This window comes from Grampus griseus (genome assembly GCF_964374135.1).
Source record: "Grampus griseus genome assembly, chromosome: 19".
Lineage (NCBI taxonomy): Eukaryota > Metazoa > Chordata > Mammalia > Artiodactyla > Delphinidae > Grampus > Grampus griseus.
Genome location: NC_139013.1, coordinates 30589536 through 30612103, shown reverse-complemented (window position 1 = coordinate 30612103; position 22568 = coordinate 30589536). Strand labels below are relative to the sequence as shown.

At 43.6% G+C, this 22568-nt stretch overlaps 1 protein-coding gene across 1 annotated transcript in view; it reads right to left on the bottom strand.

Moving 5' to 3' along the window:
- The window catches only part of CES5A (carboxylesterase 5A), a gene marked incomplete at both ends in the record, with an annotated part of 267282 nt that overhangs the window by 21106 nt on the left and 223608 nt on the right, over positions 1-22568 (bottom strand). The window contains 4 exon segments of the mRNA XM_082677811.1: positions 94-198; positions 655-808; positions 4227-4360; positions 5809-5947. Of these exon segments, the coding sequence (XP_082533937.1) occupies positions 94-198; positions 655-808; positions 4227-4360; positions 5809-5947 (532 nt within the window).

The window sequence follows — 22568 nt, the reverse complement described above, 5'->3', positions numbered from 1 at the left end:
AAGGATAGCCAAGCACATGGTCTATGGACACCTGAGCACATTTCTCTCCTGACCAAGGAGAGGAAGCTGGAGAAGAGTTAACAATATACCTACATCATCATTCCTCTTGTAATCAGGGGCCTTCAGGTAAGGGATGATGGCCACCCCACTCTCCATGATGGCTCTGTGGAATAAGCCTTTGGCCATGGGGGACAGAATCTGGAGAGAGACACAGGAGACCCAGGAAAAGTTATCCAGGAGGCTCCCCACCTATCACACACAAAACCCAGCCCTTCTTTAAAGAAAACTTCCCAGGAAGCCTTCTTAAGAGCTCTAAACTTAGAGGGAAAAAAGTCCTGGTTTGGGGGTTTCAAGGACTAGCTGCGAAGGTTTGGGCAAGTTTTCTAACCTCTCCGAGTCCCAGGTTCCTCATGAACTTGGAGGTCAAGCATTCTGCCATGGGAGTGCTAGCTCCTTCACGCCCCCGTCCTTGAAATGAGACTGAGCCCCCAACTCACGATGTATTTGTGAGGCTCGAGGGAGGCAATGTGTTTATAAGTGTTTGTTCAACATGAAAGCAGCCATTAGATGTGAATGACTCATTGTCCTCATTTTTGTCACCTCAAAAATGAGGTGACACCGAGGTTCCTTCAAGTCCCAAAGAGAAGAACTCACAAGGCTGGAAACACTTATAGCTCCTGCTGACTCGCCGAACATGGTCACGCAGTGTGGGTCCCCACCAAAGAACCCGATGTTCTCCTGGACCCAGGTCAGGGCAGCCACCTGGTCCATGAAGGCCCAGTTCCCCGGTGCGTGCTTGTCCCCTGTGCTGTGGACAAGAGGCAGGGTGAGAATGCTCAGTTGGCTGCTGTCTGCTTCTCACAGCCCAGGGAGTGGGTTGCAGAGGCCGTGGGCTGGTGTCAGGGCATCGCCACCTCAGCTGGAAAGGAGCTGAGAGTCAGAGGCCTGGGGCAGCTGGGAAAACCAGGCTTAATTCTCACCCTCTGCTGGGATTTGGGTTTCTTTGAGAATCTGATGATAGCTCCACACCCCAGAAAAATGCACAGACGATCTTATATGTGCAATTCAGGGTAGTCATAGGCTCCCCTGAATCCATAGTTTCCAGAAAAGTCCTGCTCCTGAGAGTTGGTCTGCACCAGGAAGCAAGACCTCCCTGGGCACAGGGGTTCCAATGAATGACTAAATGAATAATAATGATAATAATAGCAGCTGCTGCAGCATCGTGCACAATGCTGTCCCAAGGGCTTTACAGCTGATGCTCCTATAATCCTCTCACACTGTGAGGTAGGTGGTGCTGGTCTTTCTCCTTTATCCTCTTCACCCTTCTCCACGCTGTTCTCAAAAGACTGACCTTTATGAACTGCGGCCAGTGGGAGACACCAGCGGGGGTTCAGGGTGGGATACTGAGGGACTGGGAAGTTTATTCTGGCACCCCATGCCCCACCACCCTCTGCTGGGAAGTGGTTTGGGCACTGGCTGCATTTCTCTGCAGCCACAGCTCACGTCACTCCCACACCCATCAATGATATCTGCAAGCATGTTCTAAGGATATTGATGGATTCATCGTTTCCTTCTCACAGACAGGAAATGAGGCACAGAGAGGTTAAATCCCTTGTCCAGGAGCTAGAAAGTTGCAGATTTGGACCATGCTCCTAACCATGTTCCATGCTGCTGTCCCTGCAGAATAGCCTGTTTCCAGGATGAGTGGACAATTAATGGGAAAACAAGGGGAAAAACACAGAATCAAAGAAACGCCTAGACCAAAACATTCGTGTGGTACCCACCATGTATGAGAGTAACCCCGGGATCATAGCCTGCTCCTCCTCTGTCCTCCAGTCCCCCACACCGCTCCTCCCCTTGGTTCTCTTCCTCTGTCCATGACCCCTGGGCTGGCCCTAACTCCACCTTCTCTCTCCCACAGCCTCCGCATCTGCTCCGCATCTGGTCAGGAGCCATGTAGGCCCTGCCAATTTTACCTCCATTCCATCATAGGTCCCGCATTGGTCCCCATTCCTCCATTTCTGTTTATCCTGATTCATAATCTGGTCACTTATGATCTGGGTGACCTTGAGCAAGTCACTTAACTTGCTTTGCCTCAATGTTCTCATGTCTGAATGGGGCTAATAACGGTGCCTGCTTCACATGGTTGTTGTGAAGACTGACGGTGCAGGCACACAGCAAGTGCCATGTACATGTTAGCAATCCTCCGGCCTGCTTCACCCCATGAGCCGCACCTATGCTGTACAGCAGCCTCCCTACCGGACTCCCCATCTGAAGGCCAGGCGCCCCTAGCCCAGCCTGCGCTCTGCTCTGGAGTGACCTTCCTATTATACTGCTCTGCAGGGCACTCCTGGGTCCCTCCTTCTTTAAAAAAGTTTTTTTAAATTAATTAATTTATTTATTTTTGGCTGCGTTGGGTCTTCATTGCTGTACGTGGGCTTTCTTTAGTTGCAGCAAGCGGGGGCTACTCTTCGCTGTGGTGCGCGGGCTTCTCATTGTGGTGGCTTCTCTTGTTGCAGCGCATGGGCTCTAGGAATGTAGGCTTCCGTAGTTGTGGCACGTGGGCTCAGCAGTTGTGGCGCATGGGCTTAGTTGCTCCGCAGCATGTGGGATCTTCCCGGACCAGGGCTCGAACCCATCTTCCCTGCACTGGCAGGCGGATTCTTAACCACTGTGCCACCAGGGAAGTCGCTTGTCCCTCCTTCTTTATCCAATAAAAACCAGTCACTGTGCACAACCTAATATTCAAGGTCTTTCCCAATCAGGCCTGTCCCTACCTTTTCATATCCATCTCCGGTTATATCCTCACCTACCTGTCTACTAGAACCCAGACGTTATAAGCAATTTTTGGAAAACTTTCTGTCGAAGGAATCTTAGGCAGAATCCCAATGTACAGACCTGCTAAAAGTGTAATCAGGGCACCCCTCTCAGGCCTTCTTGCCTCCACCGCAGCCCCATAGCCACCTCCCCGTGCTATGTGCTCAAAGCCCAGTTTGCAAATATTGCTCCAGGCCCAGATGCTGCTACATTTCTTTCCAACTTCCCAGCCTTTGCTCAGACAGCTCCTTTTGCCAAGTGTGCTTTCTCCCAACCCCTCCTCCCCAAACCCAACCTCATCTTTAAGGTGCAATTCAAATTCCACCTCTCTCAGGAAGCCTTGCTGGTTTCTGGCAGCTCCCTCTGTTTGTACAGCTCCGTCGCCTCTCACCCTCAGAGCATTACTCATGCCCTGCCTGGTAGGGTATTTGTGTCCCTGTGTTATCTCCCCCATGACACTGAGAGTCTCTCGAGGGTAGGATTCACGCTGGACTCCTTGCCACCTTCCCCGTAGTTTCTGACCGTGGCCTCTCGCTACTCCTTTGGCTCACACTGCATCCTGGCCAGGGCTTAGGTTCTGCCATGTTCTAAGTAGGATAATGAAAGTGGCCAAGAGCCCCAGCTCTATTCTGTGACCTCTGGGAAGTTGCTTCACCTCTCTGTGTCTCTATTTTTCAACTGTAAAATGGGAATGACAACAGTATGTTTCTCATAGAATTATTCTGAGGGTGAGCTATAATGGATGCATAGCAAGTGCACAACACCATGCCTGGCTCATAGTGAGCACCTGAAACGTGTTCGATGTTACTGGGGGAAGGGAAGCCATGCAATGGAGTGATTACTCTCAGGTGAGCACCTGAGGAGCCTTGATATGGGCCTTACCGCAGAGACTATGAACTGCTCACACACCCTGTTTCCTCACCTTCTAGGGCACACATCCCCCTTGCAGTTGGGTGTGGCTATTATGACTGAGTTCTACCAGTTGTATGTGAACACAGTGATAATCGCCACCTCCAGGCTGGCCCAGAAAGACCATCCTCTTCATGCTCTTTCTCCATCTGCTGTCCAAGTACAGCAAATCCAAGAGGATCTGGGGCCCTTGAGGAGGGCAGAGCCACAAGATGGAAGGAGCCTGGGTCCCTGATTGACCACACAGAAGAACATCTGTCAGTCAGAAACATTTGATTGGATTTTAGTTGAGTAAGAAGGAGATTTTTATTGTTTTAAGCCACTAAGACTTGGGGGTTTACATGTTATAGCCGCTAAAATTACCTAACTAATTTGGGCCAAATTTGTTCAATGTCATTAGAGGCTCATTTCTCCTTAGGTTGCTGGGCACTGAACCCCCTGTGGCTGCTATCCAGCTGCCCCTTGGGGATCAGGGGTGTCAATCACTTGGGGAGACTCACTTGAAGAAGCCGAATATTCCTAGCCGGTACTGGATAGCCACAACAAGCACGTCCTCGTAGGAAGTCAGGGCAGACCCATCGAAGATGGATGCTGAGCCAGTCTCGAAGGCACCCCCAGGGAGCCACACTATGACCTAAGGAGGGGAGAGGAGCTCTCCGGTCAGCCCACCAGGCACCCATATCCGCTCCCCATGCATGTTGGGACATTCTTTCTTTAGGGAAATATGAATGTCTCACTTTCCTTTCCAAACAGCATCAGAGGTTTTTGTCTTTTGAAGAAGGCCCAGGATTAAGCATGTGGCTTCTGGCATACGAGTGCCTGGGTTTGATTCCCAGCTCTGCCACTGACTAGCTGTGTGACTTTGAGCAGCTTCCTTAACCTCTCTGAGGTTTGTTTTTCTCATCTGTAAGATGTGAAGAATGAAAGTATCTCGTTTATGAGGTTATCATTAGGTTTAAATAAAATTCTTCATCCAAAGTCCATAGAACAATGTTGGTATATTTCAAGTGCTCAGAAAATGTTAACTAAATGTCTTTGAACTTGTTGACCCACAGGAGGATGGAAATCACTGTAAGCCATATATGAGAGGAAAAGCTGCTTTTCTAAGACTTTTCCCTACTTACAGAGAAAAGAGAAGAGAGGAGGGAAAAATGGGAAGAGAAGTATGGAAACTTTACTATACTGATTAGAAAAACTGGGACCAGGAAACATCAAACATTCAAATGGTATTATCACAATTTATACTTAATAATAAATCCCTCCCCTTCTCTTTTTTAAGGTCATATTAGTGACTACAACTCTTGGGGCAGGAAAAGAGAAGAAAGCCACGGAGGAAAAAGGAGAGCTGGACAAAGCATTGGCTTTGACACCCGGATCTGCCACTTATTGTGTATATAAAATGGACCAAGTCACTTATGCCCTTCCTGTACCTCAGCTTCTTCATCTGTAGAATAGGTCCAATAATCCTCACCCACTGGGTTATTGTGGGGGTTAGATGAGATAATGAACTGTGCCTGGCACATAGTCAGCCCTCAATAGGTGTTGCTGTTACGATACAATAGAGCGAGTCTCCATTGCAGTGGCAAGGGGAGAGAGGGTGATAGAGGTTGTGGTTCAAAATTAGATGGTAGAATTACCTTCTCCACACTTGTACAGTGATCTTTCACATTCTTAAGTGAAACATTTCACATTCTTACCTGACTTTCTTCATTGAAAACAGAAAATTTGAAAAAGCCATTTCTCCTCTTTAAAAGAGGATTTCCCAAGCTGAAAAATCAGAGTCCTTTGAAGCAGAGTCTTTTCTACATGTTTACAGACCATTAAATATCCAACAGAGGGGAAAAACAAAATAAAACAAAATCAAAGATCAAGTCACTGCCAATAAGGAAGAAATCAGAAAAGGAGATAAAGTAAATCTGTCATTAGAATGATTTTTTAAGAAAGTTATTGACATGTCAAGTGATTGCATTTCCCTTTTACCCAGTGGGGGCCTAGATCCGATTCCAGACATCCTGCCACTCAGCCTGGGTCCCAGGCCCAGAACCTGCCAACTGGAGCCCCCAGCAAGGCAGGTCTCCTTACAGGGAACTTGGAGCCAGTGTCCGCATGGGCCAGTGCGTAGATGTTAAGGTACAGGCAGTCTTCCGACACGCTGAGTTTGGGATAATGCACCTTGAGAATGTGTTGATCTGAGAACAGCCACTCTGAGTTCTGGAGGCACCTTGAAAAAGGGAAGGAGAAACCCCCAGAGTTGCTGTCAGCAAACTTCCCTGGGAGGGACCAGTTCTTGTGACACACATCAGATTTACCTTTTACCATCAATGACCAGCTTAGAGCCTGACAGAACAAGTCTTTAATAAATGTTAAGTTTAAAATTATGAATGTGCTTTTCTATCTAATTTGATAGTTAAAGGGGAGTTTTACTCAAATGTGGCCTGGAATAATCCAAACCCAGAAGAAATATTCTAAGTGATATTGGTTGAAAAACTGATGAAAAACATCAACCAACATATCTAAGAACCCCAACATATCCAAAACAGTATAAACACATGCACAAAAATTACACCTTAGCACATCACAATCGATTGCTAAAAACCAAAGCTTAAAAAAATCTTGCCAGCAGCCAAAGAATAAAATACATATTGGATTCCAGATGAAAACAATAAGAATGATGGCTAGTTTCATTAGAAAGAATGGAAGGCAAAAGATAACAAAATGATGAAAAAAAAGAGCATTGTCACTGTAAAACTCTTTACATAGGGAAAATATCCTTCAAGAATGAAAAAGAAATAAGTACATATTCAGGAGAGAATATGCTACTGGCAGACCCACACTGCAAGAAGGACTGAAGGATGTTCTTCAGGAGATGTGGACTGACATCAGAGAAAACGGACTAGGGAATTCCAAGGGCCCATCCCTTAACAAAAAACATATATAGCAAATTCTACGTAACACAGCAGAATGCACATTCTTCTCAAGTGCCCATGGCACATTCTCCAAGGTATACCATTTGTTAGGCCACAAAACAAGTCTCAATAAAATAAAAAGGTTTGAAGTCATACAAAGTATCTTCTCCTACCACAATGAAATGAACGTAGAAATCAATAACAAAAGGAAATTCAGAAAATTCACAAATATGTGAAATCTAAACAAGATACTCTTAAACAACCAATAGGTCAAAGAAGAAATCACAAGGGAATTAAAAAATACTTTGAGATGAATGAAACCAAAGTACAACATATCACAACTTATGGGGTGCAGTGAAAGCAGTTTTCAGAGGGAAATTTATAGCTATAAATGCCTACATCGAAAAAGAAGAAAGATCCAAAATAGATCATTTAATATTCCACTTTAAGGGACTAGAAAAAGAAGAGCAAACTAAATCTAAAGCAAGCAGAAGGAAGAAAGTAACAAATATCAGGGTGGAGATAAACAAAATAGAGAATAGAAAAGCAATAAAGAGAATCAATGAAACCAAAAGCTAGTTGTTTGAAAAGACCAAGCAAATTGAAAACTAATAAACAAAACAAAACAAGAAAAACCTTTTCCTAGATTAATCAAGACAAAAAGAGAAAAGACTCAAAATACTAAAATTGGTAATGAAAGTGGAAACATTACTACCAACCTTACAGTATATTATTCAGGCTGAAAGAAAATGATAAATCAAATATAATGCAAATGTATTATGGAGTTCTAAGATGTACAAAAGTAAAAGATGTGACAAAATAGCACAAATGGGGGAGGTAAAGATAATTATGTTATATTAAGTTTCTTACACAGTGTAGTTAAAAAACTCAATAGCAGAGACCAAATAAATAAATAAATAAATAAGAATCATAGAAAATACTCAATTAATCTAAAAGAAAATAGGAAAGGGGAAACCACAAAAACAGCAAAAGAACTGATGGGAAAAAAATATATAGAAAACCAATAGTCAGATGATAGACTTCAGCCTACCCATATTAGTAAACATGCTTAATGAAAAGAGACTAAGCACTGCAATTTAAGACTGATTTTCAGTACATTCAGTACAGTAGATTTCAAGATGAGAATATCACCAGAGATAAAGAATATCATTTTTTTAGTGGATGAAAAAAAAAATACAGTGATCAGAAAGATATAAAAATCCTAATTGTGTATGTACCTAACAACAGAGTCTCAAGATACATAAAGAAAAAATTGAACTAAAGGAAGAAATGGAAAAATGTTACAATCATAATTAGAAGTTTTAACACAGCTCTATCTATATAATTAATAAAATAATCAGAAAAAATCAGTAAAGATATAGATTTGAACAACAGTATTAAGCAATTTGACCTAATTGACATATATTAGATGGACAACCACAGATTATTATTTTCAGGTGCACATGGAACATTTACCAACATAGACCACATGCTGGGCCCAAAAGCAAGTCTTAATAAATTGCAAAGTGTTAAAATAATACAGAATACATTCCCTGACCATAATGCAGAAATCAATAACAAAAATATAATTAGAAAATTCCCAAACACTTGGAAATCAAGGAATACACTTCCAAATTACCCATGGGTCAAAAGAAAAAATCACAAGGACCAATTAGACAATGGAGCTCAGGGGTTGGTGGGTTTTAGATAACATAAGTGTATTGACATCATCTATAGGAGCATGCTTACTTGAGTGAGACTGTTGTTGATTGGTTGGCACTCAGAAGTGTGTTTATTTAAGTAAGTTTGCCCCTGATGGGCTGATTTTCAGAAGCTAGGAGCTAACAACAATTTGTTGATTTGCAAAAGCACGTTCCCTGAAGCAAGTTGTCATTGATCAATTGAACAAGTTTAAAACCAGTTCTGGTGGTGACTTGTTACCATAGCTACACAAAAATCAGTCTGTTAGTAAGTCTGTTAGAACATGTTCATTTTCAATATGAAAAATCAATCTTTTTCTACTAATGAAAATCAGAAAATGAAAACTTAAAATGCTAATTATAATAGCATCAAAAAAATCAAATACTCAAGAATATATTTAATGGAAGATTTGAAAGACATCTGACTTAAAACTACAAAACATTGCTAAGAGGAATTAAAGATTTAAAGAAATGGAGAGGTAAATCATATTCATGAATTCAAGGATTCAATATTATTAAGATGTCATTTCTCCCCAAACTGATCTATAGAGTGAATTCAATCTAAGTGAAAACTCCAGCAGTCTTTTTTTTTTTTTTTTGGTGTAAATTGAAAAGCTAATTCTAAAACTTATATGTAAAACCAAAGGACCTTTAAAAATGTTGGAGGACTTACACTACTAGAAATGAAGACTTACTATAAAGTTAACTTGGTCCCTACCTCATCACACACAAAAATTAATTTAGGACAGATCAAAATGTAAATGTGAAAACTAAACTATAAAGCTTCTAGAAGAAAATGTAGGAGAATAGTCTTATGGTCTTAGAATAGGCAAAACGTTCCTGAGAGAGGATACAAAAAGGCACACATCAGAAAAGAAAAAAGTGGACAAATTGGACTTCATCAAAATTTAAAACTTCTGCTCATCAAGAGATACCATTAAGAAAGTGAGAAGACAACCCACAGACTGGAAGAAAATATTCACAATATATATATCTGACAAAGAAATAATATCTGGAATGTATAAAAATTCCCACACCTCAATGAGAAAAAGAAAGATTACCTAATTAAAAATAGACAAAAGACTTGAACAGTCTTCTTCTTTCATTTCATGAAAGAATCTATCCAGATAGTTAATAAGCACATGAAAGGGCACTCAATATCACTAGCCATCAGAGTAATGTGATTAAAACCACAGTATCATTACTTACCACCAAAAAGGTTAAAAATAAAAAATCCAACTATACAAAGCATTGGCAAGAATGCCAAGTATACGTTGCTGGGAGGAGTTAAAATGGTAAAAACCATTTTGTAAAACTGCATGGCAGTTTCTAATAAAGTTAAATGATTGTACTCATAGTTGTTGGACCAATGGCTTCAACAGGGAAGGGAGCAGGGAGCTCGCAGCCCCTAGTCTGATTTTCCCCTAGCCTTGAGAGTGGGTACTTTCCGTCCTATGCTCCCACTTTGAGCTTCAAACCATGACATCTAACCCCAGGAAGTTGCAGGGCCATGTCAAGGGAGAATAAGTGTTTCAGCCCCTATCAGAAGGAGGGGGTAAGGGTCAGGAAGGAGCCCTTGGTAGATTTTGTCCATACCTACCTATATCCACAACTTTGGCATTAACTCTTCTTCTACAGTGACTCGGAACTTGGCAATGTGATTTGCTTTGGGCAACGAAACAACAGCAAATATAACACAAGCAGAGATTTGAAAAGTGTTTATATATTGGGATTTTCCTTTTCTTGCTGCCCTTTGAGACCCTGCCATCCCCATGTGTGAAACAGTCAGGCTAGCCTGCTGGACAATAAGCCTCACAGGCCCAGAGTCCCCATTGCGCCAACTGACAGCCACCCAACCCACACAGTCAGAGTCTCCTAGATGCCTGGCAGTTGACCACAGATGCATGAGTTAAGTCTAGCTAAAACCAGCAGAACTGCCTCAGTAAGCCCAGCCCAAATTGCTGACCCACAGAAACACGAGCTGAAAAAATGGTTATTTTTTTAAGCCACTATGTTCTGGGATGGTTTGTCACACAAAAATATATAACTGAGACATAAGTTTTTATGTAGAAGTTGGAGGCTACCATAACCAAAACCTAAAATTCATGAGACAGAATGTTGTGTCATTAGCATGCTCTTATTGCGTATGATAAGATAAAGGAAGTATGTGGCAAGGCAGAAAAAGAATCGATTCCTGCCAAGCATTTCAGTTCCAGACTATTGTTTCCAGAAGGCCAGGCCTCAGAGGGAGCAGAGAAGAGTGGAGAAGAGTGGAGAGGAGAAATCTATGAGTCCTAAACAGAGGGGGTCTGCATCGTGCTTCCCAGCTGGAGGCAGTGACCTGGGCCCCAAGGTGGAATGGTAATGTGCACCCAGGCACAAGACCCCACAAACCGAATCCCATGCCCCAAATATAACCCACAGAGGGCATGGATCTTCTGGGCCTGTAGGGCCACTGGATGATGGATGTTGAACCCTATGTGAACCAATGATTGAGAAGTAGATGGCCCTGCAAGTCTCTTACCGCAACCCATTCCCTGGCACTGAATTCCAGGGATTATCACCCAATCTCCAGAACTGGGTAGGGGGTTAGGGAACCGAGAAACAGTTCAGGCTAAATTCTCTCACCATTTGTGTAGAGTGAGGTCTCTGCATGCTAACTTAGCATTATAAACAATAAAGAACATTATATTTTTGTACTAAGTGTGAGGTAGTTACATAGCAACATTCTCTTTTACTCTCAATGACTGCTGTGGAAGTCAAACTTTAGAAGTTCAGCTTCTTGCCACTGGAGGAAATTAATTATTCAAATTATTTATCAGTGATCATATTAATATTATACAACCATTATGTAATATTTACTGGTTTTGTTATTATCATGGCTTTCACTGTGTAAAGTGTTTTACATACATTGCTTTATTTAATATTCCTACAATTATATGAAATGGGTATTATTACTTCCATTTTATACAGGAGAGAATTAAGGCTTAGGGGAGCTAAGTATTTAGTTCCCTGACTTCTAAGCCTGGGTTTCACCCCCTATCTTACATTGCAATTTGGTTTTGGAGGCAATGACTATGGCTGCACAGATTCCAAGAGAATTACAACTAGAAGGGATCTAGAGATGACCAAAGCCAACCTTCTCAACAGAGCAATGGGGCCACACAGGATTATAGGGGGTAGGCTGAGACCAGAACCCAGGTTCCTGACTGCTGACCACTGTTCTCCATGCAGATCCAGGGTGCCAATCTTACAATATGCAAGCACTGTGGACCAAAAGGGTGGCATGCATTGTCTCATTTAATACTCACGACAACCCTGGGAGATAGGGTTTATCTTCATTTTAAATCTGACAAAACTGTGGTTTCAAAAAGTTATTATCTTGCCCAAGGTCCTGGATGCTGAATGGCAGAGCCAGCATTTGAAAGTAAAACTCTATTAGAAAGCTTGTGTTTCAATTCCTAATCTGCCTGCCCAGGGTGGGTGGTACCCATCCCAAGGGATGGATTCACAGAGGTGGGTTTTCTGTGGGTTGGGGTCACGGGAGCATTCCCACATCCCTGTGTAAGGCCCGGCCTGCTCACTCATGTGCAAAGAGCTCTCATTCTGCTCTTCTCCAGCTTGTGTCTCCAGGGGACTGCCAAGTGTTCTGCTTGTCTGAAGCCCATGCCGAGAGCATCTACCTGCCACAGACTACTCCCTGCTGTCCTCTGTGGGAAACAAAGCACTTTGCTTGGAAGCAGGGGAGGGGAGAACCAGCAGGAAGTGGGACACGGAGGAAGTGATCTCTTCTTTATTCTGACCAAAGGCCAAGACACCTCCAAGGCTGGGGGGGGGGGGGCGGGCAGGAGTTTTCAGGGAAGCGGAAGAAATGGTCCTGGGACCCTTTAGGTGACTCAGGGTCTTAGAGGGGGTCCAAGATGAAGGTTTGCTTTGTCTTTCTTAGGAGATGTCCATCAACACTCAAACTGAAGGGATGTGTCCTATGGAAGCCAGCTGTGATGATTAATTTTACGTGTCAGCTTGCCTGGGGTAAAGGATACCCGGATAAGCTGGTAAGACATTATTTCTGGGTGTGTCTGTGAGGGTGTTTCTGGAAGAGATTAGCATATGCATCGGTAGACTAAGTAGAGATGATCACCCTCACCAGTGTGGGTGGGCATCTTAGAAGTGGAGAAAGGTCAAATTTACTTTTTGTATGAGCTAAGACATCCATTTTCTCTTGCCCTCAGACATCTGAGCTTCTGGCCTTTGGACTAGAACTGGGACTTATGCCATCAGCTCCCCTGGTTCTCAGACCTTCAGACCCAGACTGAATTACACCACCAGCAGACAGCAGATCGTGGGACTTCTTGTCCTCCATAACCATGTGAACCAATTCTTACAATTACTCTCCTCTTATATATCTCTCTATATCTATCCTATTGTTTCTGTTTCTTTGGAGAACTGTGACTAATACATCTGCCTTAAACTGAAGAGGGACCAGGCAGGTCTTGGATGTAGCGATGCGCTCCCAGAATCCTCTCATTTCCCTGATGGAAGGATCCTAACAGAGCATTTCCTCTGAGCCTCTCAATGTACAACAGGGGAATCAAGACCCAGCATGGGGTAGTTACCTCTGTGTTTCCTTTTGGTTTAAGAGGTACTTACAGATGATAATGTGTCTTTACCATTAGGCTTTAGAAAGTTAATTTACTGTGCATAGCAGCATTATTTGTAAAAGTAAAAAGCTGAAATCAACTCAAAATTCTGACATGAGTAGAATAAATAAATGTATTAGTAGGATAAATAAATGTGGTCTAGCCATACAATGGAATACCATACAGCAATAAAAAAGAGTGAACTGCTACTATATGCCACGAAATAAATCTCTCCCAATGTCAAACTTAAAAAGTCAGACACAAAAGATTACACACTGCAGTAGTCCCATGATGTAAAGTTCAAATACAGTCAAGCTAATCAATCTATGGTGGCAGAAGTCAGAATAGTGGTTGCCTTGGTGAGATGGGCAATGACTGCAAGGCTTTGGGGTGCTAGGGATGCTCTATATTTTGATCTGTGTGATGTGGTTGCATGAGCAAAAATTTGTCAAAGTTTGATTTGTATACTTAGGATTTGTGCACTTTTCCACATACATGTTATAGGTTATACGTCAATAAAAATGTAAAAGCAAATAGTGGATATTTCCTGAGTGCATGCATGTAAAATCATGTGTAGATACATCCAGGAACTCTGAAAGGTGGGCCACAAGATGTTGAAAGTGGGTAGACCTTCAAAACAGGAATTGGAGTAGTTTTTATTCATACTTTTCTGTATTGTTTGAAACTTTATTTGTAATGAGCAGGTAGTATTTTTATAATCAGAAAAAAATGGTTATTTTTATTTGGGGAAAGACATAATTGAAGCAAAATAATGGCAAATAACACTTGAGAATAAAGGAAGAAGCCTCCAAATAAAGTATAATGGCTCATGGTAAACACTCAAAAAAAAAAATCAGTGGAATGAATGTATAACCCCAGGAGGTTGTTTCAATAGACCAGCAAATTGAAATTCAGTGAGAAGTTCTCTGAAGCCTCGTCTCTAATTATGGAGGAAAGGTTTTACCCTCATAATGAGATATGTCCTTGGGGGGTACCCAGGGCCCAGGAGCCCCTGCCCCAGTCTAGCCAGGTCTCCACCACCATGGGAGAGGCTGGGGGCTTCCTGGGAAGAGGGTCTGAGCAAAGAGACTGGGGGCGGGGTGCCAACATTGAAATCGTCACACTCATAACCACGTTCCAAGAGAACACTGTGCACCTGGCACTGTGTAGGTATTTAAGTAGGTAATCTAATTTCCTCTTCTCAGCCATCCTATAAGGACATCTTAATGGCTGCATTTTGTAAATGAGGAAGTAGAGGTTTGACCAAGGTCCCATAACTGGTGTGACAGAACCAGATGAAGGCTGAGACGGAGGTTCTGTGGTGAGGGCCTTGGAGGCACCTCATATGACTCAGTGTGGATCCAAATACACCAGATTTACTTCCTGCCAAGCCCCAAGGCTGGTCAAGCACAGAACAGGCTTGGCCTGCCTTTCTGAAGATCCTCATACTCAAGTACCCGCCCTAGGTCCAGACGCCAGCATCTCAAAGAGCCTGAGCGCCTGAGCCTGTTGTAGGGAAAAGACAGCTCAGTTAGGCGGAACAGAATAGGCAGGTCCTTTTCAGAACAGATACAGGAGTTGAGAGTATGTTCTTTCGTTGGCATTATGATGGAAGGTTTCCTGGAGAAGGTGTCCAAATGAGGATGCCTAGAAAAAGCAGCTTGTACTGCTACACATCCTTATGAAATGGGAGCTGGGAGCACTGAGAAAGTTGCTGACTAGCCCCCTCCTCTGCCTTTCCAATTAAAAATCTGACTTGGAAAGGGGACCCTGGACTCACATAGTGGTTTTGAGTTAAGAGACAATCAGGACTCTGAGTCTGTAAGTTTTTAAACTGTGTCTCCTGAAACACTGGTATGTCAGAAGAGCCTCTGGGGCCACAGAGAATGTATCTATGTCACACTCCCTCCCATTCCCCTTCAACAGAGACTCTCACTTTTTAATTGTTTTATTAGATTAAAGCAGTGGGTCTCAACCAGGGGCAATTCTGCCCCTCTCCCCAGGGGACATGTGAAAATATCTGAAGAGGTTTTTGGTGGTCACAACTTGAGGAGTGCTACTGGCATCAGGTGAGTAGAGGCCAGGGATGCTGCTATCCAACCTGCAAGACAGCCTCACACAATTATCCTCCCCCAAGGTCAATAGTGTGGAGGCTGAGAAAGCCTGAACCAAACCACATGATATAGCCTATAGCGATTTCACATGATTCATATTGGGTTTCTATAGATTTAAATTTAAGAGAGAATTCCAAAGTATTCTTAAGTATTGCAAATCATTAATGAAATCCAAACTCCTGATTGCACAGATGGCAAGAATGTGGCCCAGAGAGGATAAGGGGATTTTCCAAGGTCACACAGCAAGTAAGCATGGATCCAGACCTGAAACACAGACCCCCTGCGTCCCTATAACCTTTCCTGTCAACACAGAAGCCTCCAACCAGACTCATTTCTCCAACCACAGGAAATGGCTTCTTTCCTATTTACTGCTCTAATGCCCTGCTCCAGGAGAATGTTTTAGAGAGAGCTGCTTCCCACTGAAAACTTGGAATGACATTCATCCAGAACTCAAAAGAAAATCTGTTTGCTTAAAAAGAAAGAAAAGGGGGAAAAAATAACCTTATTACCAACCTAAATGTCCATTGACAGATGAATGGATAAAGAAGATGTGGCACATACATACAGTGGAATACTACTCAGCCATAAAAAGAAACGATATTGAGTTATTTGTAGTGAGGTGGATGGACCTAGAGTCTGTCATACAGGGTGAAGTAGGTCAGAAAGAGAAAAACAAATACTGTATGCTAACGCATATATATGGAATCTAAAAAAAAAAAAATGGTACTGATGCACCTAGTTGCAGGGCAGGAATAAAGATGCAGACATAGAGAATGGACTTGAGGACACAGGGTGGGAGGGGGAAGCTGGGGAGAAGTGAGAATAGCATCAACATATATACACTACCGAATGTAAAATAGCTAGTGGGAAGCAGCAGCATAGCACAGGGAGATCAGCTCGGTGCTTTGTGACCACCTAGAGGGGTGGGATAGGGAGAGTGGGAGGGAGGCGCAAGAGGGAGGGGATATGGGGACACATGTATGCACATGGCTGATTCGCTTTGGTGCACAACAGAAACTAACACAGTATTGTGAAGCAATTATACTCCAATAAAGATCTATTTAAAAAATTAAAAAAGAGCCTTATTCCCAAACAGCCATGCAAAGTAAGGCCAGCTGCAGGGAATTAAGTGAGATTAATACTCACTCACATTGATCAAGAGAGAAAAGGCGGATACGAAGCACATTGGGAGGGACAAGGCTTTGCTCTCAAGGAATAAGAACGTTGCCTCAGATGGACAAGGAGGCTTTCACTCTGAAAGAAGGAGCCCAGCGCCATTCCATAATAAAGCCTGTGCAGCGGTCTGCAATAGTCCAGGGGAACTTGTCCTCCAGGAAAAATGAAATTGCAATGCCACAGCTACCTCTGAGGGCTGAGGACACATAGCCTACAGCAGCGCTCTCCCTGTCAGAGCTGGGAAGAACCTTGGAGAACATCCAGGGGGGAAGAAGCAAGCCAAGTTGTGCAGATTTGGGGTGAGGAACAGGAGTCAAGCTTGCCCTCACTCTGCAGCCAAAAGCCGAGGCAGTTTGCACGCCAACTTGAATTTAACCTGCACACAGTCATCTTAGTACTAGGACACTTAAATCCCATCCGCCCAATACCTCACCCAAGTTTTGTTCAAACACTTCTCTAAAAAGTGCATCTGGGAAGTGCTCATTTAATCTCGCATCCTCATTGTGTGATGGGGAAATTGAGGCACAAAGAGAGGAAGGGGTTTGCTTGAGTCAGGGGAAGTGCTGCTCACCTCTCCATACCCAGGTAGGGAGGGAAATAAAGCCAGCAAGCAAATACCTTGTGGGCACCCTATTCAAAGTTTTGTTAAAAAAAAAAAAAAAAAAAAAAAGCTTCACCACAGAGCTAAAATAAACTCCTACAGACACAAAATACACAAAGTTGCTGACCATACAGTTTGGAAAGCAGATTCCCCATCTTCAGTGAGGACGCCTTCCCCTTACAAAATACATTGAGCCTAGGCTCTGGCCTCTCCAGATTTCCTATTTACTGAGGCCTCAGTTATTTCCCCTGGTGTGCTGTGTGCCAGCAACAACGGCTGCAATCACCTGCCAAGACCTGGATTCCCTCAGCTTCCCTCTGATGGTTTCCATGGCAAACACTTCCACCACCCATTTTATATGTAGGATTTAGGCCAACCCAAGGGCTTTCGGAATTGGTTCTTCTGACCCCACTAGTGTTGACCCTGTTTTCCTCTTATAAATCAATGGATTTTATTTTAATTTCAAGGCTTACAATGACATTGCAGCTGTTCCGGGATTGTCTGTCAGCACGTGGCTTCAGCAGCCAGCCGCAGCCCAAATTCCTCATCCTTGTTCCTTGCAGCAGAGGACGATAGGAGCCTTGGTGAGGACTGTAATGAGGAACAGGAGAGTTCACTTTCAGATGGAGCCCATGCCCTTTGATCTTAACCTTTTTGATTGTGCCTGTGGCTGCCAAGCACCACTTTGATCCTTCACCTGCCAGAAGCCATGGAAGATTTTCAACAACCTCTGCTCTATTTAGAATGAAACAGAAGCTTCATCACCTGGCAGGCCAGGGCACCAGTGGCAGGGAATGAGAAATGTGAGCTCTACAATGGTGACTGGACACTTTGGGAGGTGAGGATCAACGGGACATGGAATGGGCAGTAGAAAATTTTCTTACATGCTGCCTTCTGTCCAGTTTGGCCAAGTCCCCAGGGGGGCTGTCTTCCACCCTCAGGTGGGAAGTGATGGCACAACTTCACTGGCCATCAGAACTGACCTCCTGAGGACCTTTCCATAGGACACATGAAGGCAAATGAAAGAAGAGATCACTTTGGTCTTACCTCTTAGTTCTGACTAACATCCTATGAAATCATTGTTTATTTAAACCTTCCTGAGAAGATATTCACAATGGAGTGGGGTTATCAGAGGCACCATCCACAGATGTCAGAGGCCTGGACTCAGTGGGGTTTGAGGGGGACTCAGGAGAAAAAAGTGTGGTCCTTGCCAGATGCAACCTCACACCCTCTGATTTACAGGAAAACATAGAGGGCATCATCCAAAATTCCATCTTTACCTGTTCCTGAAATGCCACCCTTGGTGATTCCTTCTTTACAACACAAATGTGCCAGAGAGGGTAAGGGGTGGTAAAGCTCAAGACCCTCAGATGAGGAGACAGGTTTTTCAGACCAGAAGAGTCCAGGTCAAGATGGAAGTAGTGGGAGGAGAGGGAAAGATGGGAGAGGAGCGATGAAAGAAAGATAAGGAAGAGAATGCAACAAAGACTAACTCTGCCTCTTTCACAATTATGACAGGGTCAGCCTGGGGAAGGGTCATTTTACATCTATCTAGTCATCAGTCTGAACTAAGACCCCTTAGGACACAGAGCCCTAGACCAGGACCTGTTTTAAAGGTACACAGAGAAGTTGCAGACCTACTGTACTTTCAGACCTGAAGCAAGAACCAAGTTCAACTCCTGAAGCCTAAGAGGGTCAGTGAACTCCTCATGCAGGTAGGAGACCAAAGTCAGGCTCCCAGACCGGAATCTGAGCTAAGGAAAGCTGTTCTCCTGTCTGGGGCTGTGGCCCATCCTAAACTGCTTATCTGAGATGGGTCTGGACAGGCATGGGACACTCTGGCAACCAGGACTTGTGATCTGCTAACTCAGTCACTTAAATTTGCAATATCCATACAGAATGAAACTTCACACAGACACAGACAAACATAAGGTCTGGATATGAACTGGGGGCCCAGGGAGCTGAATAAAAGCAGCACATACACACATACACAGACACATGCCAACTAAAGAGTGATGAGCACAGAGAGAAAAAAACCAAAAACTCACACACACACAAACAGCATCACAGAAAGGTAGCCAACAACCTCACCAAATCTGAGAATACATATTAACAGAAGAAGGAAGAAGGGGAGAACAAAGAAAACAATGACAATCAAACCAAAGGCAGTAAAAGAGGGGGAAAAAGGAAAAGCATGTAAAGTAGGAAATATAAAATAAGACTGCAGAAATAAAACCAATTTAACAGTAATCTTAATAAATGGAAATGGCTTAAACCCACTTATTAAAAGTTGGGGGTTATCAGATTGGACTTAAATCTAGCTATATGTAGTTTATAAAAGACATACCTGAAACAAAATTTTAAAAGAATGAAAGTGAAAGTGTAGAGAAATATGTCATTTATGCTGAAAACCATGAAAGGGATAAGGATGGACGCTCTATGATTAAAAAATCCAGCAAGGGGGCTTCCCTGGTGGCACAGTGGTTGAGAGTCCGCCTGCCGATGCAGGGGACACGGGTTCGTGCCCCGGTCTGGGAAGATCCCACATGCCGCGGAGCGGCTGGGCCCGTGAGCCATGGCCGCTGAGCCTGCGCGTCCGGAGCCTGTGCTCCGCAACGGGAGAGGCCACAACAGTGAGAGGCCCGCGTACCGCAAAAAAAAAAAAAAAAAAAAAAAAAAAAAAAAATCCAGCAAGAAGTTAATGTAACCATGAACTTGTACACACCCAATAACATAGCTTCAAAATATATAAAGTACAACCTGACAGAAAAATCAGGGGGAAACAAGTTTTCTGATAGAAAACTATGGGGAAATTGAAAAATCTATACTCATAGTGAGATAATTTGAACACAGCACCTGCTAAATAAGGAACTCACTCACCCCAGAGTGAGGTCTCTCATGGCTGAGACTGAGGAGAATTAAAAAAACAAAACAAAACAAAACAAACCCTGGGGCTTCCCTGGTGGCGCAGATGGTTGAGAGTACGCCTGCCGATGCAGGGGACACGGGTTCGTGCCCCGGTCCGGGAAGATCCCACATGCCGCGGAGCAGCGGGGCCCGTGAGCCATGGCCGCTGAGCCTGCGCGTCCGGAGCCTGTGCTCTGCAACGGGAGAGGCCACAACAGTGAGAGGCCCGCGTGCCAGAGGAAAAAAAAAAAAAAAAGATCATTTGTTTAAAAAAAACTTGAAGGTATAATTAATAAATTAAAAAAAAAAAAAAACCCTGAAGAATAGGAGGTTTCGGTCTTTAATTTCTCTATGGGATGAAGGATTGACTTGATCATGAGAAGGGTCCAATCCAACTCACTGTGGTTTCATTGGAATTTGAAGCCAAAGTCCAAGCTAGCAATGAAATGTGGCTGTGCTTGTGTTTTCTCTCTGTTAACCTATTTCCTACCAGTCCTGGAAGAGGAAGGGCACCAGGATGAGTGAAGAACAGAATTGAGGTCTGGTAGAACCAGTCTTTCCTGATGGCAGAGTGGGGAGGGAATTTATGAGCTTTGTAGACAATGTGAGAAGGCCAAGAGACGAGGATCATAAAGCACCAAGTGTATATTCACTCTGAGATGATAACTCCTCCATTCCCAGGCCTCTTAGAGGAAATTAATTATGCTCTCACCACAAACAGCTACTAGATGATTACACAGGCACTGTGTAAGTGTGCTATATGCATTGTCTCTCTTAATCTTCACAAAAAACCATTTCAAGTAGAAGTTTTTTATCACTATTCCTATTATACAGAAAAGGAAACTGAGGCTCAGAAAAATTCAGTGACTTTCCTACAGTAACACAGCTAATAAGTGACAGAGTTGGGATTGAACCCAGGTATGTCTGACTGTCCTTAACCATTACATGACACTTTCTTGGCTGTTAAAGTGAAAATACTCACCTGACACAACATAATAGCAACAAATCCCTCATCCTTCAAGTCTCAAGTCAGGCCTCCCTTTGGTCCTAAGCGGAAGTTAGCACCCCATGTTTCTAGTTCATACCTCCCCATACATCATTCTAGAAACAGTGAGCACTGCAAGAGTGGCAATTTATCTTGTCCTTCCCTGGATCCCCACTGCTACCACTACATCTGACCTAAAGAGGGTATCAGGATATTTTATTAAACTGAATTGAATGGACTGGCCAAAAATGCCAAATTCTGTCATACCTAAGCTCCACGCAAATGGAGGCACCTGGTCACTTGAGTCTGAAGTTTCATAAGCTTTCTTTCTAAACAGTTTGCCAAGTGAGCCAGTTGCCCTGGACAAGAAGTTCTTCTTACTACAGCAGCAAAGTTCTGCCTTGCCCATGCATGGCAGTCCCCAAGCCCCGCATCCAGGCCTCCATCACACAGGCAACTTCCCCTGCAGACAAATCATGGATGGTTCCCAAGGTGGTGTCATAAAGCAAGGGGAGTTTTGTGGTTGGGGGCTTCTAATTCCCAGTTTTCCTTTTCTCCAGGATACCTTAGTGCCCCACAAAAGATCTGAAAATCTGATGTTAAATGTGATTCTTCCTCCTGTGCCCAGACCAAGCCTCGATTCTCCAGGAAAGCTTCTCTATACTGGTTCCTCTGTGCTCTGCAAGAGGCTTCAAACTGTAGGTAAGGTTGGGATTTACCATCTAGCTGCTGATACAAAGCTTTGTGATTACAAACCATACCCTCAATACAGAGGAGAGAACGCAACAATTAATTGAGAAGTAAGAGGAAAGGGAAGTTTTTATATATTAATTGCCTGGGAAATCTTTTGACACTTTGAATGTGCTATTTCATTTAATCATTGCAACAACACCCCCGAGAAGTATTATTGATTCCATGTGACCTATGAGAACATTGAAATTCAGTGAAGTTAAGACCCTTGTCCAAGTTCACAGAGAGAAGAAGTGACAGTCTGGATTTGAATTCAGGACTGTCTGCCTCTAGGGGCGTGCAGCCTCAGACTATACAGACTCTGTTATAGACGGTCAATGGTGGGGTCCCTCCAAGGATCACACACTCCCTAGGCACCAAAAAAGACACTTGGGCTTAAACAAGACAGCGTCTTACTGAGATCATTCTTGTTTCCTCGTGAGAGCATTTGAGGAGAGAGATGTTGATTGATGCAGTTGTAATAATACTTATTTGTCTATAGTTGCTCCTTGAATTCCAGCCAAAATGGGACACACTGAGCTGCAGCTGTACAAGATGTCTGGATTCTCCCACACAGCAAAGAGTTGGGAAGTGGGTGGTCCGGAAAAAGGCTGAGTGGGGCCAGAAAGACATCTCCATTTAATGAATATTAATTGCACCTCTGCTCCATACCAGACCTGGGGGGGTGGGAGGGGAGGAAGAGGAAAGGCATGAAGTTGAACAAAATGTATTTCCTTTAGTTCCTCTGTATGTCAATTAAACGTTTCCTTAAAAATGCAAACATTTTTAAAAAGAGTAGTCTCTTCCTTTGAGGGAAATAACAGGCACATGAACAAAAACCAGAAGCATGATTTGATTGACATCATAATCAGGGTGTGCTGGGGAGGCCTAGAGAAAGTTGCTCCCCAGGGAGCTGGAGAAGAGTTTCCACAGAGGTGACTTTTAAGCTAGGTCTTGCAGGTAGGTCTTGTGTGGCTGTCCATCAGGTGCAGAGAAGCTGAGGGGTGGGGAGGCAGTCCAGGCCGGGGGGGACAGCCTGGGGAAAGGCTGCTGGGCACGGGCAAGCATGGAACACAAGAAGTTC